At 47.2% G+C, this 20,658-nt stretch overlaps 1 protein-coding gene across 1 annotated transcript in view; it reads left to right on the plus strand.

Moving 5' to 3' along the window:
* TMF1 (TATA element modulatory factor 1) overlaps positions 1–20,658 on the plus strand; it is a 311,640-nt gene that overhangs the window by 164,201 nt on the left and 126,781 nt on the right. The window contains exon 9 of the mRNA XM_086939038.1: positions 14,126–14,218. Within this exon, the coding sequence (XP_086795164.1) occupies positions 14,126–14,218 (93 nt within the window). The remainder of the gene's footprint in view (positions 1–14,125; positions 14,219–20,658) is intronic.

The following is a 20,658-nucleotide window of genomic DNA, read 5'->3' on the forward strand; positions in this document are numbered from 1 at the left end:
CATGTCATTCCTACAGTGGCTGAACCAGGCTGATGACAGCTTACGGTTCACATGGACAATCAGCAACACATCGGCTGTATATCTTGATGTCAATATTTCTGTGGTGGAGTATAAACTGGCAACCAATGTCCACCATAAGAACACAGACAGAAATTCTCTCCTCCACTATCGCTCCTTCCATCCGAGGGTCCTAAGGGATAACCTCCCCGTGGGGCAGTTTTTGCGGTATAGGCGGAATTGTTCTACCACGGATTCCTTTTTAGAACAGTCTGGACATGAGACTCAGAGAACGAGACTATCCCACAAAAGTAATCAAACAAGCCCTTAAATGTGCTCTTAACACTCCACAGGACGCTTTACTCGAGAGAAATGTGAGGGTACGACAGGCTTGTCTTCCCATAGTGACTACCTCTGATCCTTTATCAACCAAAATGAGACGGATCATTAGAAAACATTGGTCCATTTTGGACACCGCATCGAGTAAAATGCCAATTCCCCGTTTTGCTTTTAAGAGAGAACCAAACTTGAAAGACCAATTGGTCCATAACCACACCCCGGCTAAGTCTCAACCTTGTACGTTCCCCACTGGACATTATCTGTGTGGAAGCTGTTCAGTATGTGGTTTGACTAGTGTCACCAAAAGTGTTACATTGCGTGATGGAAGAACGTGGTATCTCAACCGCTTCAGCAATTGTAACACGTCACACGTAATCTATAGGTTGATGTGCAGTTGTGGGTTATACTACATTGGACTTACGTCATGGAGGTGAAAATCCGTATACAGGAGCACATTAGTACAATCAAGGCTAAAAAACTCACTACCCGTCTTATGCAACACTTCACAGAGAAGGGACATGCCTATAAAGCTTTAAAATGGACAGTCCTAGAGAAAGAGGTTGGCGAGACACATAACTTTGAGGCCATTTTAGCTCGGAAGGAAGCAAAATGGATATTTTTGGAGAGAGCTGATCGGGAGGGACTGAACGATTATATTGAATGGAACAAAGTGAGCAGACGCTGATGGGAACATTGGCCGGGTGATCACAAGTTTGAATTCATTCCCCTGGGTAGACCACCTGGTATTCAGTCGATTTACCTTATTTTTTGTTCCTACGATTATTTCCCATTCCACATTTTACCATCCATTTATAACTACAGGACTCCCGATGCATATGTTTCTATGACAAGCTCGGGTTGGTCAATTTTCATGTGCTTTTCCCGCCTGTGTCTATCTATGCACATGGGTTATGGGATTCAACTCGGACAATTGTGTAGGAGCATGGCTTTATGCCTGCTCTGAGGAGGAATGAGAGTTCTCCTGATGATAACAATCTGTGTATCATGTGTTTTTAATTCCTGACAGAGTAGTGATGATATTAAGCTACAGTGTGTCTGACAATTAAATGGTTACTTAAAGGGTGAGAATACTTCATATTTTGTACATTACACAATGGTAGTGCTTGAGATATTCATAATAGCACTTTATCCACGCCCCCCTCTCCACTAGCATCCCTGGATTTGAATGGCTTTTCCCTTTCTTCTCCTCCGTAATATAGCGGTTTTGTCAGGCTCACACTTGAGACTTCGTATTTTGAATTAACTTTATTCAGGTCAGGGGACCCGATCCAAAATGGCCGCCCGACGTCGGATGACGCGACACGCCACGCATCATCACGTGGGCAGGCGGCAGCGGAAGCAAGTGTGAGCAGCGTTCTTGGCCGAGAGGACTCGGCGTCGGTAAGGAGGGTCACAACTGAGGTGGGGCATTGGAACATGCTGTGGACAGTCGGGTGATAATGGTTTGAAAAACTGGCACCTAGCTGTTGCTTGAAGTAGTGGCCCTGTGTAGGAGAATTCATGAGGACTGGGCGCTCTTTGAGAGTAGCGTTATAAACTGCCTCTGTTCGTGAGTCAAGGCAATAGAGTTTGAGAGGATGAGATCGCAAATCGGCTTTCTCAATTTGGGCTCTAGACGCACAGTATAACGTTAGTGCAGAGGCACAATGATTGAATGTCCTCATGTTGGCTGTGTGTTTTGTTCTGCAGGGGGCCAGATATTTATTGCGCCACATGAAGACACTTGATTTATTGACACGCGGTCTGATGCTTTTGATGGTTGCAGGTATGCAGTAACTGGCAACCATCAGGTAACTGTGGATTCAGTCACTGTTGTGTGTCTTTTATATGTTTCATGTTGCTGTTTGTACATTTGTGAATATGTGAAGTCCTTTGCTGAGGACTCCTATTTCCTTTTCCTGTGTTTGTTTTTAAATATCACTACAGGTCCTGTGAACCAACAACAGTAAAGATTGAAAACCGAACCCCAATTTTGCCCTGATGAAGTTGTTGAAGTTTAAAGCAATGAAACATGTTGGCACGGAGTAAAAATATATGGTATATTAGGAACCATTTTTAATTGGGAAGTCTTGCAGCATCAGAATAAAGTGATAAAGCCAGCAAGTCTTACCACATTTCAGTAGGGATAGTCGATTGTTTTTGACTATCACAGGGGTTCTAGGTGCACACCCTTTCTGTTTCACCTTTTTTTGACTAGTGGACATATAGGTTTTGTTCACTACTCGTGCACTACACTAGTATTAGTTGGGGAATCACTATTTGTGTTTTTTCCTTTCTTCTTTACTCACAACAGAGAGAGTGGCCGATGATGAGAAATGGGTAAACTGGCAATTGTTTGCCAGGAACCCCCTTGGGTGTTGCTTCCGTGAGGTACTCTCTCTTTGCTCACTTTATTTGTATATTTTGAAAGTGGGACTAGACCTGGGTGTTATATTTTTTGACAGTAAGAACACACCATGACCCAATAGATTAGTGTTAAGGAACACATCTAGGGCAGCAGCACAAATTGCCACATAACTCTGCTAGTGGTTCAATGAGAATAGGTGTGAGGTGGGTGAGACCCTTGTTGTCGAATAAGCTCATAAAAAGTTTCTTCTTTTCTTCTATGGATTGCTTGGTGGAAACATTTATTTCTTCCAAAGAAGCATGGCACAACCTTTTGACAATTATTCTGCTTTAGAATCTGGTAATCCAGATTAGTAATGCAAACGCTATGCCAACCTCGTTGCATGTCATCCATTATTTGAAAGCCAGTCTGAAAACTTAAAAAGGAAATGTATGTATTCAATAGAGAGCCGTTTCAATGATGTAAAGAAGTGATGAATTCTATGTTAGACTCTTCATCCTACATCTCCCCAGATCATTTCCCCATAGCATCAAATGCCATCAAGGGTAATCATTCTGCAGAATGCCTATATTTGTGTGAGACCCGTGCAGCAATTTCTGGAATACCCATGGAACTAATATTACATACTGCAGTTGTTCACAAGGAGGTTTTTTGTCAAGAATATTGCAGTTGTTTCAATGTGTTAAAAATCAGGTCACCAATTGGCAGAGGTATGCACCCTGCCCAAGTATGGACCACAAGCCTAGTAAGGGTAAGTCACAACACAATCCCAAATTATCCTGAGCTCACCCCCTGGTAGCTTTGCAAAGAGCTGGCAGGCTTAACTTTGAAGGCAATGTGTAAAGTGTTTGCGCTATAATACCACAAAAAGACTCCACATAATTTCAGAAAAATAGAGAATATTTATTGGAGTAAAAGAAGACCAAAACGATCAAAATCAATCAAGTAGAAGTCGAGATATTGTATGTTGTAGAACTAAATGTAATTAAGTGCTTCGAAGCAGGTAGCCCTAAAAAGGTTACTTGAGGCCTGGTGCAAATTCAGGCTGACTGCGGTGGAGCACGAGCCAGCTACAGGTACCCACTTGGGCCAGCTGAACACAGTATCTTGGATCCTGAGTCACAGTCTGTGAGGTGAGGCTTTGCGCCGGTTCCAAAAGGCTGGGTGAGGCTTAACGTCCTCCAGCATCGGTTCTGAGAGTGAACAGATGTGAGGCGAGATTTTGCAGGGCTTCGTGCTGCGTCAGATATGGCAGAAACTCGTCTACAGAACCCTCTTCTGAGGCCCAGAACTTTGAGGAGGCACTTAGCGCTTGGACGCCCCCGGGCAGCAATCGCGCTCTATAAATCGACATACAAATACAAAATACAAAATACCTCAGGCAAGGGTAAGACTTAAAGAAGGCAGAGTCCAGCCGCACCAGCAGAACTTCAGGAAGTCTTTTGTGTCCCTGAGACTTCTGAAACAGGAGGCAAGTTAACAAGTCCTTGGAGAGCACTTTGGAGGGAAGGCGGATCCAGCTCTCCTTCCAGCAGAGGCACAGAACAGCAGGCATCAGGGCAACAAGCAGAAAAACAGTCCAGTTGAGTCCTCTGAGCAGTACCATAGTTCTTCTGGCAGAGATTCGGTGTAGGTCCCAAAGTGTCTGATTTGGGAAGGTCAGAGACCCAGTACTTATACCCAAATGTGCCTTTGATGTGGGGCAATTTCAAAGAGTGGTTTTGAAGTGCACGAGCACCCCATTCAAGCCAGTCCTGACTGCCAGGTTATCTATGGGGATCACCAGCCATTTATGCGGCAGTCAGTGTCATTACTCCTTGATGTCCGGTGTGAGCCCCCTTACCTCCCGTCTACCCAGGTCGGTCATTGAAATGCAGATTTATGCAAGGGAGTTTTCAGCGACCCCTGTCCTGCCTGGGCTTATGGCTGTCAGGAAAGAATGCACAAATGGGATCTGTCACTCCTTCCAGATGTCTGTTGGAGACAGGTTGCCGATCACATAGTTCAAAGTTAAGAGCAGAAAATTGCCCACTGTCTGAAAGTGGCATTTCTCTACTTGTAGTGTTAAATCCAACATAACCAGAAAAGCTCATTTATCACTACTATTCCCCCCCATACCAAATATGATAAAGATACTCTGTTGGGATCAGGAATGACCACTTAGAAGCACGCAAGGGAAGTCCCAATGCTAGCCTCCGAGGGGAGTAGGCCTCACCATAGTGAAGAACTAAATAGACCGTTTTTCATTACCAGGACACGTAAAGTATACAATCACATGTCCTTCCTTTTGCTTGCATAGCACCCTGCCCTTTGGGTTGCCAGGGGCCGTCCTTTGGAGGTGACTTGTATGTAATAAAAGGGGAAGTTCAGGGATTGGAAAGTAATTTTACTTGCTAAGTCGCAGTGAAAGCCAACTGCAGGCGTTGCCATGGCAGGCCTGAGACATGGTTAGGGGGTGTAGGAAAGTAGGTTTCTGTTGCAGTAAACCCACCCACTTTTTACCAGATTTCTGATGCAGTTTGAGTGTGCCCTGGGTCCCTGCCAATCAGGTTCCGATGGCCTGTGTGCTTTCCTTAACCTGTACCATTGTTTCCACAATTGGTACAACCCTGGCCTACCAGTCCCTTGTAAGGGGTACCTATGGTACCAATGGCATGGTGACCAGGGAAAGGCCTCTGAGGACTGCAGCGAGTATTATGCCTCCCTCAGGGACCTCTCACCAGTACCATGCACCTCTGTCATTGTAGCATGCGCATTATGGTGCAGCTAAATGTGAAGAGTCATCATGGCACTCATCCCTGTGTCCCATGCCTGCCAAGCACTGCATGAAGTCTAGGTATGTCACCCATAACGCCTTAACCGCGGTGCGGGCGATCTGAAGAGTGGGTGGGTGTGAGAAGTTGGCCTGATGTATGATGTCCACAGTTCTGTGGGCACCCTGTATCAGTCCAAACAATCCTTGTAAAGTCAACCTTATAGACAAGCTATCCTAGAGGTAGCAAGGACTAATCAGTCTTAGGCTAAACTCAAGAGGGCATGTGAAGCCAGCTGTTGTACTAAATGCAATCCTGTAATATCAAATGAAAGGACACCACACAAGTTATATATTATAAAAATATATGTATTTATTCTCAGAATAATCCCCTGTACTCTTTATGAGTATAGAAGCACAAGCGTTTAAACAAAAGCACAATATTACATATGAAAGTTGCACATCTATGGATCAGGCCGGTGGCCACTCAAACCATATATTAAAAAAGTGGTATAAGTATTACTAATCGAATAGTGGTAAGCCTAGGGCCTTGGGAATCGCTGGGACTATTCGGGACTAGCAGTGATGAAGTCGGGAAAAGCCCGCGGGACTCGGGTGCAGCGATAAAAGCACACTCATGCACCAATGCAAAGCCAATGGTGCGTAAAAGTTATCGAGTTACAGTTTTAGGAGTCTTCCGACTGGACTAGAAATACAAAACTTTAGACTTAGGCACTAGAGGTGTAAATCACTACAGGAGCACCGGCATTCATGAGTTACCTCACCCACAGGAAGCGGGTGCATAGGTGCAAAGTCGTGTCGGGTTTCGTCGTGCAGATCTATGGAGCCTGGAGAGGAAGATGCTGCAGGCGGCCCGAAGAGAAGTGTCCGGTGTGATCCAAGGGTGGATCGAAGATGTAGAGTACTTGAAAGCAGAGGGTACAGAGTCTGGGTCACTCAGCAGTGACCAGGGTGAAACCAGGAAGGAACCAGGCAATGTCGGGCGCAATCAGGTGGTTGTCGAGAAGCTTGTCTCCGCTGCCACGTGGACTCTGGGGCATTGAGGACGTCCAGGAGTGGATCACGAGCTGTCCCACGAAGGCTCTCGCTGTCAGCGGTGTCGGCTTCCGGATCGGAGTTAACAAGCCTTGGCAAGCGCAACCCACGCAGGATTCGAAGATCGCTTCTTACTCTGACCAGCAAAGTCAGAGTGGGTGTTCCTTTTCAGGGGAGCGAGGGCCAGTCTGGAGCAACCAGACTAGCAGTGTAAATTCAAAGGTTTGTCGGTACTGGGGCCGCTAGCCAACGGGCAAGCGACCGGACCAAAGCGTCGAGCAGGAAAATGCAAAAGGGCCCCATGTAGCACTCGGTGAGTGTGGAGGGGAGAGCTTTGGTGCAAAAGGTGCTCGGGCTGGGGCTTCTCAAACCCCAATGCACAGCGTTGAGGGAGCCTTGGGAGCTGCACGGTCAGCACTTCGTAGTTTTTCCAAGATGGCCGGCCCCACGCTTCAGGTCGCCTCCACGGGTCTCAGATTCGCTGGGACTGTGGATCGGGCTGTTGGAAGGCAGAAAAGCTGGGTCTTGTCTATCTCTGTCGCTCGAGTTCCGGCAGAACTGCAACAAAGCAAACGGTGAGGCGCTGGATGGTGCCTGTTTGCACAGGGTGGTCACTCCTTGACTACATGGGAGATTCTTCAGTCTTCCACGTGGAGTGGGATGTCGAAGGGTCCAGAGTTTTGTTTCTTAAGTTTCAGTCAGGATAATCTGATGTGCGTTGGCACTGCTCCCACCTTTATTCCAAATCTGTGGGCTGGATTACCTGCTAGGTCCCTCCTATGGGTGGGACCCAGGAAGGGGGTGGTTACACCCCTTTCCCTTGGTCCAGTTTTGTGCCAGGACTGGGGCTGGAGTGCCCCAGAACCGGTTTGACTGGATTTTGCATGGGACAGCTTGTGTGCCCCAGGCAGTGTCTAGTTTCTTTCAGCCCTCCCTGCTCCAATCCACTATCTCCTGTCTGGGTGGTGTAGCACCTACCTGTGACAGCAAACCCTTTGTCCTGGCCTCCCCTGCCAAGTTCCGGTCAGCAGCAGGAGGTCAGACTTGTGTTGGGGCAGCAGCATCCATTTTGTGATGCTGAGGCTCTGGTTAGGATTAACCAGGTTTTAGCAAAGTGACATGTCTTCATCCTCTAGAAGGGTGAAATGCTACCCCCGTCACCAGGACTGGCGAGGGGGTAGTATTCCAAAGCGTATGACACCAAACACAACATGTTTTGATAAAGCCAAACCAAAGTTAGTAAGTAACCTCGAGAATTATAATGCACTTAAGAGTATATGGTATGGCAATATCCCGGAACAGCTAAGGGAGTTGGTCCCGACAGCTGCAGACAGGCTCAGCTCATGCTAGAGCACCATCTCACATAAATCCAAGCACTCTGCCTCCAGGATTGTTAAGGCCTGCCATAGGAGTGACTTATAGGTATATATATGTCCAGATATAGGTTTAGATATAGGTATACTATATCTAAGCAAGGGGTGATTACACCACCTTGCCCCAGCTGAGTGATCAGCCAGTTGTGTCAATTTAAGTGCAAGCCAGGGGTGGCAAAAGATATGCTGCAGCCCCTGGTAGGCCTTGGATGGACCTATGCCCTGGGCACCTATAGTGCACTGTACAGGGGCTGATAAGGTGTCCAGTACCAAATTGGTTATGCACCTAGGGTGCATGGAGTCCATTCTACAGAGAGAGCAGATAGCCTGTGACCCTGATTAGCAGGATCCCAGGCCAACTAAGTCGAAAACCAGCTAAACACAAGGCAAATAATTTGGGGTAACCATAGTCCGGTATCCACCTTCCTACAGCAGGGCTGCGTCAGCCGGTGGCCGACGGCAGCACTAGGGAGGTAGTGCTGCCATCGGCCCTTGGCCGACGGCAGAACGCAAGGGGTTAAGGCAGGGTGTGCTATACCTCATGTAAGGACCTATCTGCATGAACACACAGGCCTCTAAACTATCTAAGGCTATTCTTAGATATTATAAGTGCTCAGTTAAGTCAAACTGAGTATATGGTCTAGAAACTGGTCACTACAAGTTTCCTAGCACCATAATGGGTTTAGTGAATCCTGGGGTGTTTTCTATCAAACATCTCAAAATAAAAAAACCTGCTCTGATTCCAGTGTCAGATTTATTATTCCATGCACTCGGGGTCCCCTGAACCAAACCAACCACTGGTGGGTTCCTGACTGGTGAACACCAGCCTACCACCACGAGACAAGTTTATGGACACCTGGAATTGGAGCCTTGGAACCCAGGGCCCAGAAACAAAGCCTTTCTTGGGCAGAGGTGTTCACACCTCCCCCAGGTCAGGAAGAGCCATCTGTGGAGGGAGCGCTTCAAAGGCCTTGTCGCATTTACAATGCAGCCCCCAGCCTCTACTGCTATCAAGAGCAGGCCTCCTTCCTCTCTCAGCCCCTTTTCGTCAGAAAGACAAGTGGGAAACTTTAGCAAGCCCAGGAGGTGTGCCGACCTCTGCCAACTCCACCCCTCAGGTGGGGAACACGAGGTGGAGCCCACTCCTCAGTGCCCGCCATCATGCTGATGGGGGGCATCCCCCAATTGACGTTAGGGAATGGTCTCACTCCCCCATGTCGATAAGTACACCAATGGTGTATTTATCCTAAGGTCAGTAGCTCATTGGCTACTATCTCGAGACCACTAAAATGCCCTCTAAATATAGTATTTAGGGGGCAGCCCTGAACCCTGGATTTTAGAATTGATGACCTACGAAGACTGGAACCTGAAGACGTTGCAGCAGTGAAGACTCTAGACCCAACTGACTTGGCTCCAGCCCTACCAGCCTGCCTGCAGTTCCGAACCTCCCTGCGAAGAAAACAATGGCTCCAAAAAGGATAGGCAACTTCCAGACTTGGTGAGGACTGATCCCTTCTTTCAGTAAAGACTCGAGACTCCTCAGGACAGTGGCCCTATCCACAAAAGACGATCAAGACCCTGCAAAACCATGAAGCCCTTCTCAGGGACTTACCTCTGCACCCGCCTTCCACGACCTTTGTCCAGAGGGTCCACCGGTCCTGAAGTAGTTCCCCAGCAGTCCTGACCTCCAAACCATTGAGGGGTGTCACTTCCAAGGTCCAGTGTCCATGCCTGCAACCTCTTCACGATGACCCCCCTCAACCGCAATCTTCCTCTAAGGAGGAAACCCAATGCCAGAAGACACCCCAGCCGCCTCAAGCCCTGTGTCGTGTCGACCAGTTCCAAAGGTGTCCTGACGTCCACCTACATTTGAAGTTACTTACCTGGCTGTTGGGTTCCCTCTTCTGGCTTCTGGACAGACGTGTGCAGCCCGCAACCAAGATCTCCATAGAACTGTATTGGGCACCTGACGCTGTGTAAGGACTCTGCACCCGGCAGCCCCTGTGCCGCTGGTGGTGCAGTTTTAAGGCTGCCTTGGATCCCTCTTTGCCCTCACCTAAACCTCAAGAGATCTTTGTCCTAGCCCGAGTGGCCTGCCTGTGTGAAACCTCCAACCGTTGTGTCCCTAGTCTCCATTGACTAGCATTGGCACCCTTGCACCCGACCTCTCTAGTGCTGCTGGTGGTGCACCTTGAGTGCAGAATTTAACTTTGGGGAACCTTGGTTTACCCCCAAAAGGAGGACACTAAAAATTGTTTTACTTACCTGCAATTGCTAACTTCGTTTCCCCCATAGGATTGCATGGTGTGCTTTTTCTCTGGAAAATGTTCTAAGTGTTGACTCTGCCTTGTATTACAGCAAAGTAACTTAGTGTCTGCAAATGATTTGTCCTGCTTACTAATGTACTTCAATGCCTAAACTGTGTTCTTTGTTTGCTTTGCATTAAGTTAGAAAAGTAACTGAAAAATAACCAGAAAGTGATCTAAAGTAACTACAAGTATTCTAAATAGTTTACAACGCATTTTCTATACTGCAAAGTAACTTGTATGCTTCTACAAAACCAGTACACACCGTATTTTGAAAAATATTATTGTTATGAAAGTATCACATAACCGCTTAACCGCAGCAGCAATTCCGCCGCGCGGCGGCGGTTCAGCGGAGTGGGCGTGGCCTCGTCGGCCAATGGACATGCGCAGCACTACGGAGGTAATGCTCGCGACGGCCGTTGGCCAACGAACGCATGGAAGGGGTTACCTGCTACTTAGTAAATCTTGGTTCTAGTAATAAAAATAACAAAATAACTTTTTGTACAAACAATTGTTCTGGATCCAGTCTTTGAGTGTGTGACATCATTTCTTGCCTGAGTGTGTACAATAAATGCTTAACACTACCCTCTGATAAGCCTGACTGCTCAACCCCCCTACCACAAAAGAGATTAAGGTATTATCAACTTTAGCCTCTGCTATACCTCTGGGGAGCAACTGGACTCTGAGCATACTATACCTTACTTTGGTATATAGTATATACAGAGGCAGTTTCCTACAGAGGGCTACTTATGTGGGTGGCATAATCTGTGCTGGGACCCCACTAGTAGCATTTAATTTACAAGCCCTGGGCACCTTCAGTGCACGTTACTAGGGACTTCTAAGTAAAATATTTCAATTGGGTAAGATCCAATGTCACTGTGTTTAAGGGGAGAGAGCACAAGCAATTTAGTACTGATTAGCAGCACTAAGGTGCACAGAGTCCTAGAACCAGAAAACATGGGTACAGAAGAATGGAGAGAAGCAGGCAAAAAGTTGGGAGACGACCACCCTAAGGCTGTCAGGCTTAACTCTCCCCCCCCCCCCACCCAACTGAGATTGGGGAGAGGTACCAAACCTCTTGGGATCACTCTTCACTAAGGCGGACGATCCTGGAGAGGCCGTCCGCATTGGCTTGGTCTGCCCTGGGCGATGGTCCATCGTAAAGTCCATTCCCTGTAGTGAGATGGACCGCCTCAAGAGTTTAGGATTCTCCTCCTCGTGTGCATGAGCCATCTGAGGGGCCTGCGGTCGGTCTGAACTCGGAAGTGAGTCCCAAACAGGTATGGTCTCAACTTAAGGGCACAGACCACAGCAAAAGCTTCTCTTTCATTGGCCCTCCACCTCTGTTCCATTGAAAGTAGCCTTTTGCTAAGGAAGGCTACTCACTGATTGGTCTAGGCCCTCCTCATTCAGTTGTGCTAAGACTGCACATATGCCATGGTATGAAGCATCCATCTACACAATGAACCCCTTGGAGAAATCAGGTCCCCTCTGAGCACTGGTGCTGTGCACGTGGCTTCCTTTAGAAAATCTGAGGCTCTCTGACACCCTCTGTCCAATTCACCGACCTAGGCTGCTGCTTAGAAGTCAGCGCAGTTTAGGGGCCAGAATTGTGCTGTATCTCTTAACAAATCGGTGGTAATAGCCAGTGAGGCCCAGGAAGGCCCTCACTTCTGTTTGGGTTTTAAGTGGTTCCCAGGCCATGATGGTTTCTGTCTTGGCCTGGAGGGGTTGCACCTTGCCCCCGCCTGCCAGGTGTCCCAGATACACCTTGGGACTCTGCCCCACCTGGCACTTACTGCCTTTGATGGTCAGGCCCGCCTGTGGCCGGGCCCGAAGCACCTCCTCGAGGTGGTCCAGGTGTTCCTCTCAAATAGAACTGTAGATGGTGATGTCATCTAAGTAGGCAGCGCAGAACATCTCCTTGCCAGCTAGGACCCTGTTAACTGCTGGAAGGTACAAGGGGCATTCTTCAATCCAAAGGGCATCACCAGGAATTGGTAATGTCCCTGGCATTTAGAATCTCTTTGGCTCCCTCAGTCAAGGTGATCTGCCAGCACCTTGCTGTCACATCAACGGTACTGAGGAACCTGGTAGCGCCCACTGGTTAATGAGCTCATCAGCTTTGAAGATTGGGTGTGCATCAGTTTTTGTGACTGAATTGAGTCCTCGGTAATCCACACAGAACAGGAGCTCTGGCTCAGCTTCCGGCAGGGTCACCTTTGGTCTGGACCAGTGACTGTCCGAGGGCTCAATCACCCCTAAAGCTAACTTTCTGGGTACTTTCTCCTTGATGCTGGCTCGCAACCGGTCTGACAACCCATAAACTTGTTCTTTACAGTGGGGGCTGTCTCTGGTGTCAATCTCATGTGCGCACGGATGTGCGAGTCAGGGTGTGAGGGAGAACAAGGGGCGAACTGCCCCAGCAACTGGTAACAGTCACGTTGCTGCTCGAGGGTCAGGCAGGGAGAGAGGTTGACACCCTCCACTCACCCATTGTATTCCTGTGCAGAGATAAGGTCAGGAAGAGGTGTACTCTCTTCTTCCTCTCCCTCATCTGTCACTAGGAGCATTCTCACTTTAGACTTCACGCAGTCAAACTTCAACCTGCTCATAAAGAACACCCTCAGGAGAGTCCTAGGGATCCGAAAATTCACCAGGTAGCTAGCCTCCCCCTTCCACTCCTTGATTTCATATGGGCCTGTACAGTGGTCCTGGAGAGCCCAGAGCTCTACTGTGTCCATGGCCATAACTGTTGGCTAGGTTGAAATTCCACAAATGTGGCCTTCTGTTCGTACCAGGGTTTAATCGCCTCTTGGCCAGCCTCAAGGTTACTTTTAGCCTTTTTCCGGAAGCGGTGCTTATGGTCCCGGAGGGCCAGCATGTGGCTGACCACATCCTGGGAGGGGTTTCCTGGGAGCTTGCTCCCACCCCTCTGTGACAAGACTTCAAGGTCCCCTCAAAGGTTGCCCATAGAGGAGTTCCAAGGAGCTGAACCCTACTCCTTTCTGCGGCCCCTCCCTTTAGGTGTAGAGAAGGCATGGCAAGAGGACATCCCACTTACGCCTCATGGGCTCTGGCAAACCCATAATTTTGCCTTTCTAGGCCTTGTTGAGTCTCTCAACCAGACTATTGCTTTGGGTGATGGGGGTAGTGAAATTGTAAGTCACACCACATTCTTTCCATAGGTTCTTCATGTACGCGGACATGAAGTTTGTACCTCTGTCAGACACAACCTCCTTGGGGAACCACACATGGGTAAAGAACCCCATCAGAGCTCTAGCCACCACGGGTGCATTCACTGTTCTCCAAGGAATAGCCTTTTGGTAGGGCGAGGCATGGTCCACCAACACCAGAATAAACCTGTTGCCCAGGGCGGTCTTGGGATCCAGAGGTCCAATAATGTCGATGCCCACCCTCTCAAAGGCGGTGCAATCAGTCCCTCAAATTTGTGGTAAGTAGAAAGCACTGCCTATTCAAAGTTCTACCCTTTGTGGTCCCAACAACCACAAGGGTTTTTACCAACTGTTTAGTGGTTGTAGTACTTTTGCACGACTGCACCATTCATGTCTTTCCATATCTAGCTAAGTGATAAATAGCAGGAATTACCCAGCACTGTCGATCAGAGGTTAGGGTGCACAGTCTTTGCAAAAAAGTCTAATTTAATTCTCCAGTAGATACAACACTTTTAAGGAGCAATATTAAACACAGTCGCAGGTAAAACCTATTCAGACCAAGAGGGTAATGGCATTTGAGAGGCTGCTCCGTTCTTATCAAATGTCATGTCCTCTAACACGGAGAACCGTCATGAAATTGATGAGGGTGATGGCCACGTGCATTGTAATAATGCCTTTGCAAGATTGTTTAATGTGTTGTGCAATGCTGGAAGTTCCCTAGTAAATGACAATATCTTACAATTGTCCATTCAATCCAGGTGGCTGATCTGAGATTGGCGTTGCAGCGGGCTGAACATCAAGCAGCAAGAAAGGAAGACTATTTGCGCCAAGAAATTGGGGAACTTCAACAGGTACATATTCTAGGAGTTCAGAATGGTTTTCTGGTATGTTAGGTTTAGTTTTGCATCTATGAGACTTAGTTGCCAGATTGAAAAACACTGCTAATATTTCTACTTATGTTAAAAATGTATTATTTTGAATCACATATGCTTATTGATGTTTTTTATCGGTGCACGCAAAAGTAGTCCAAAGAAAAGAATTGTAAGCATGTAAGCTAAAGTTAAACTAGTTTTTTTTCCGATTCGCTCATATTGCAAAACTTTAGTAACCTTGCTCTGGATGACGTGATAGATCAGAGCTAGGCAACCACACAAAGTGTGCCTCATCAGTTAATCCATCAAAAAAGCCTAATTCAGCTCATTGATTTTTCTGGCATTTTGGTGAAGTTTTGAGCAACGGCACCCTTTGTTTCTTTATACATTTTTTTTTTCGCTTCTTGCAACAAATGTATATTTCTTACTGCTTTTTGATGGTGTTGTAGCCTATGCCGTCCAAGCTCAAATCGGAGCTTGAGTAAAGTTGTACTAAACTCCTGACAGAATCTGCATTGTTATATTAATGTGTACTACAGAGAAAACAGTATACTCCCTTCAGAGTTTTCTTAGGTGAGTACAAGAGTGAGTTCTGCTTTCTCAGATGACGTCTCCCTTCGCCATACTGTTTGTATGATACCCTATGACTCAGCTGTAGTCAATGTCCTGTTCAGCCTACATCTCGCCTTGTCTCCACAGTGGTCCAATCCTGTCAAATTAACTGCTAAGTCTCCACAGATATCCATATCGATTTGAAATTAGAGTACTCACCTGGCTTCAGCACTAGCTTTCTAGGACCTTAACTTATTGTACTTGACTGTTCAAAGGCTATCAAAAATGGAATGCCAGTAAGCGGGAAACACTGACGTGCACCGACTGGCCCTGCCCTTTGCCAGTCTTCAGTTGACCACCTGCATACCTCTTCTGCTGCAGCCATCTCAGGAAGGTGGGACTCATCCTTCTATTAGATGTTTTCTTGGTTTAACAGGTTTACCCACCAGTTGAGCCAGCTGTTCAGGTCATCGGACTCAAAATATGCTTCTCCTGGAATTCTTGCACCAGGTACATCCCACCTTCATCTTTATATTCTTGTCTGGACTATGTTAATAGACTATGCCTTAAGACACCGGAATTCTGACTTTACAAATTCCAAGGCGTTCCTAATGCAGTCAGGGTTACTTGTGTATCTCCAATCCTGATACTTAATTTCTCCAGCCTTGCAAGCAATTTCTCCAGCCTTGCAAGCAATATGCACTTCACCAGCTGTCAGTCATTTGGCAAGTGTTAGGACCCTTTGCACAAAAACTCACTGTTATTTTTTTTTTTTTTACATCTTTTATAGGCTTAAGCCATTACGTTTTTAATATAGTATCCCAGGGGAACCATAAAAAAGTGTCCCCTCTGTAGGTGACTCCGTTAATGCAGTAAATAACAGTTCAATGCTAGGAATTAGAAAAAAGACAAGGGATCAATGCAAATTCCAGATATTTTTTGATTGGAAGTCAACAGAGTTTCAAGGTTAGGCGAATAATCTTAAATTACTCCAGTATTGAAACTTTCATAGATTCACATGCCTGAATCATTCCCCGTCGTTGAGACGGGAGTCTCCGGTATATAAAAAAAGGCAATGCTTAGCAGTATAGTAAACTGAAAAGGGGCCCAGTCCCATTTCCCTTTTGCAACCCATAGCCTTTGTCATGTAAAAAAGGGCCAAACGTTTCCCTGAACCAATCAGAGCTCCTCACCCTCTAGAACACTCCTGAGAGAACCTTTCTGCCCCTCAGATTTTCTACCGCATGTTGTGCTAGGGAGTCTCCTTTGAGCTCTGCGTAAACTCTTCAACTCAACTCACTTTGACTGGGATTTGAGGTTCTCCCATTTTCTAGTTTCTTCTTATTTGAAATTCTTTATTCCTCTACTATGACTGATCAGGAGAAGAAAGGATTATTTAGAGCTTGTGCCACCTGCTCTAAAAAAAGGCTTTATACAGATGACCCTCATAAAGACTGCATATACTGCCTCTATCCAGACCATCAGGCAGAGAATTGTAAGGTATGTCGAACCTTTTCAAATAAAACCTTGAGGGGTCGTGAGGGAAGACTTCTACTTTGGCTCCAGAAAGTTAAAGCCAGAAAGGAGATCCTCTCAAGTGAGAATGAGGAGGAGTCGTCTTCGTCTAAAAGTTCTCATAAAAGAAGCAGATCCCCTCATGCGCATACCTCAGGGCGCAGTCCCTCAAAATCTCCTTCAGGTACACCTAAGGGGAAGAAGGGTTCCGCTTCTGAGGTGAAACAGGTGAAGAAAACTGCCTCAGAACCTTCAAAATCTCCTCCAAGGGTCAAGATTACCATCAAAAAGACTTCCTCTACACCTTCTGAGGAGAAAGTGAAAGGATCTACACTGTCGACGGGACCTTCGACGAGGAAGATGTCATTGTCGACGACAAAAACATCATCATCGTCGACGAAACAGGAGGTTAAGACTATGGATAAGACGCCGTCGACACTTTCACCATCGACGGCTGTATCGACGTCGGCGTCGACGACCATGGCTATATCTACATCGTCGATGGGATCGTCGACGACGGGAGTGACGCCGACAAGATCGTCGACGACGGTGGGAGCGTCGACGAAGACAGCGTCGACGGTAACTACAGCGTCGACGATAGCGTTGACGAAGATAATATGGTCGGCGACGGGGATCTCGTCGACTGGTTCGACGACGAGGAAAAAAACCCCAAATAAGAGGTTGTCATCCTGGAAAAGGACAATAACGTCAGAGGTTACATCTCCAAGCAAGGTGTCTCTATTAATCCCTTCTCACCTTCTGGTAGAGGAGGACTCAAAGGATGAGGATGAAGGTGGTCCCTTTGATATGCGAGTAGTCCTTCGCAGTTAAAGGTAAAATACCAGGAGGAAGATTCGGAGGAAGAATATGGGGAGTTTCGGGATCATCTCCAAGAACAGCAACAATAGCATCATGAAGAGATGACAAGTGTGCCATCTTCTTTACTGAAAGACCTCCAGAGCATGTTGGAGGATTATAGAATAAGGTATCCGACGCCTCAAACCTCTCAGGAAATCCCGAAGGTTACACCTCGGCCTCGATCGGAACCGGGTACACAAGTGCGAAGAAGGGAGATCTTGCCGGAACCCATTCCTAGTTCTCCACCACCAAGATCTTAACATGACCCAGATAGCTCCGATGATGACCATGAAGATGGAGAGATTGCAGAACCTAGTAGAGAATGGGATAACTATCTCATTCCTTCACCTCCTACACCAAAACCAGTAGATTCTCCACCAGAGGACATTGGTTGTTTTCATAACCTGATGGAAAGAGCAACTAAAAGATTTGCACTTACCATGTCAGAGGATAAGGCGGAATGTTTTCTATATGACTTTAAGGAACCCTATCGAAGATCTGTTCGGTCCTTACCTATTGTAAGTCATATTTGGGAAGAAGGCTGAAGGTTATGGAGACGCAGGCTACAGCGATTCCAGTTCTCGCCAGACTGGACAAGAAGTATAAAGCGCCTGCAGATGCTCCAGCGTGTCTTCTGGGTCATCCCAAACCGGATTCAGTGATTACGCAGGCAGCACAACAGAAATCAAGGAATCAGTTCGCTTCAATTACAACACCACCAGACCGAGAGGGTAGAAGGCTGGACAACGCAGGAAAGAGGTTTTCCTTAATGTCTGCTCTGCTGGTAAAAGCTGCTAATGTTCTCGCTATTCTAGGAAGATACGACAGGCAAATGTGGTGCGACCTGCCGCCGTATATTAACCAGGTGCCAGATCCAGAGAAACAAGAAGCCAGAAAAATTCTTCTGGAGGGTGAGAGGACTTCGGCGGAAGTCATAGACTGCGCTATGGATATAGCGACCACAGCGTTTAGGTCTCTAGGAGGAGCAGCAGTTCTGCGCAGACAAGGATGGCTAAGAGCGACTGCTTTTAGGCCTGAAGTTCAGAATAAGATCTTAGACATCCCCTTCAATGGAGAAGATTTATTCAGGAAACATATGACACACTACAAAGTATCAAGAGAGATACGGATACTGCGAAAGCATTGGGAACTCTGCAGTACAGAAGGTATAATCGCCCTTTAGAGGTAGAGGGCAATCATCTTATAGAGGAGGATATCAGCAATGGAGATATTCCTCTTACTCCGCCTCATCTCAGCCATACCGCCAGCAGTACACTCAGCGACAGTCGGGAGGTTATACAAAATCAACTCCTAGACGCAGAGGAGGTCGTCAGGGTAAGGACAACACCCGACGACAATGACAACCTTCATCTTCCGGCTGCAACAACATTCCTAGGATCAAGTGCTCCCCTGGGTGGAAAGATTGCTCCTTATTTTAAAAATTGGCGAAAAATAACAACTGACCAATGGGTCCTCAACATTATTCGATTCGGCCACACCCTAGAATGTCTACAGACGCCTCCTTGTACACCACCGATGCATCATAAAAGTCAATCATCTGCATCAACTCCAGAAGGAGATTCGGACAATGCTCCGAAAGGGGGCAATAGAACCGGTACCGAATTCCCAAAGGAACACAGGGTTTTACTCCCGATTTTTTCTGATCAGGAAAAACATACTCCAATTGGGTCCTATTCTGAATCTCAGATCCCTAAACACCTATCTCAAAAAGCAATCTTTCAGGATGGTGTCTCTTCAGGACATGCTTCTGCTATTGAACCCAGGAGATCAAATGACCACTTTGTACCTACAGGATGCGTATTTTCATGTACCTATCCATCCCGCGCACAGACAGTACCTTCGGTTCTTGGTAGCCGGAAGACATTATCAATTCAAGGTACTGCCTTCGGCCTAAAGTCAGCACCACGAGTGTTCACAAAATGCCTGGCTCCAGTGCGGCTGTGTTAAGGAAGCAAAAACATCAAATATTTCCTTACCTCGACGACTGGTTAGTCAAAGCACCATCAGAAGCACAAGCCAGGGCTTCAACAAAGGCCTGCATAGATTTGTTTGCGAAACTGGGTTAGACTCTACACAAAGGAAAATCAAACCTTCATCCGACAAAACTGATCACATTTCTGGGAGCAATACTAGATACGGACAGCAACAAGGCGTTTCCCTCCAAAGAAAGGCAACTGAGGACCGTGTCTCTCTTTCAAAACTTTCTAAAAAGAAAGTAGTTTTCAGTACGCAAGTACAAGTCATTGCTGGGCATGATGTCATCTTGCATTCCCCTCGTGCCTCACTGCAGATAAAGGATGCGCCCGTTGCAAGAACAGATCGATCTTCAGTGGCGTTAAGCGGAGGGATCCTTCGAAGACACAGTCCAAGTGACACCAGTTCTGGTTCAAGCAGCGACATGGTGGACACAAAAAGAAAATGTCTCTCGGGGTCCGTCATTTCTTTCAAGACCAGCTCCATTGGTAGTAACTACCGATGCCTCCCTGGAAGGATGGGGAGTTTTCCTTCAGGACCTTCAAGTCAGCGGTCGTTGGAGGGTGCACGAGCAGCAATTACACATAAATCTGCTAGAACTCAGGGCGATCCGCCTCGCATTGCAAGCTTTCCTGCCAAGAATAAAAGGCTCGCCGGTGTTGATAAGAACTGACAACACTACGGCGATGCACTACTTAAACAAACAGGGAGGAACAAGATCACTCTCCCTGTTTCAAGAGGCCCAGACAATATGGGAATGGGCACTACGGCAGGGGCTATCTTTGACAGCAGAGCATCTTCCGGGAGATCAGAACGTCAAGGCGGATACTCTCAGCAGGCTCAAATCATCCTGCCACGAATGGGAGCTGGACCAGGGGATCCTGGACAACCTTTTTCAAAGGTGGGGAATGCCAACAGTAGACCTTTTCGCCACAAGAAAGAACAGGAAATGCCGGTTCTTCGCAAGCTGGGTTCCCCAGAGGGGATATTGGGGGAATGCGTTTTCGATGGCATGGTCCGGCGTCTTTGCTTACGTTTTTCCTCCAATTCCTCTCCTGCCCCGCGTGCTTGTGAAGATCAAGAAAGAACCGTGCAGGCTAATCCTGATAGCCCTGTGGTGGCCCAGACAACACTGGTTCACGGAACTCCTGCTGCTATCGGAGGACCGTCCAGTTCGTCTCCGACCAATTCCATCACTTCTGCCAGTGTCCCAGGGACAAGGGCTCCATCCGGACCCGAAATCCTTGCGATAAGCGGCCTTTCTCCTGAACACTGTGAATTTCAACATCTGAAAATCTCGGACGAATGTAGAAGAATCCTGTCCAAGGCTAGAGCGGATAGTACCAACAAAACCTACAAGATGAAGTGGAAGAGGTTTTGTCTATGGTGTCAGAGACATAACATTCACCCTCTAACAGCGGCACATCATCAGATTATCCCATACATCTTACTTTTAGCCAAGTCAGGATTGGCTCACGCTTCGATTAAGGTGCATTTGG

This window comes from Lissotriton vulgaris, chromosome 9 (genome assembly GCF_964263255.1).
Source record: "Lissotriton vulgaris chromosome 9, aLisVul1.2, whole genome shotgun sequence".
Taxonomy (NCBI): Eukaryota; Metazoa; Chordata; class Amphibia; order Caudata; family Salamandridae; genus Lissotriton; species Lissotriton vulgaris.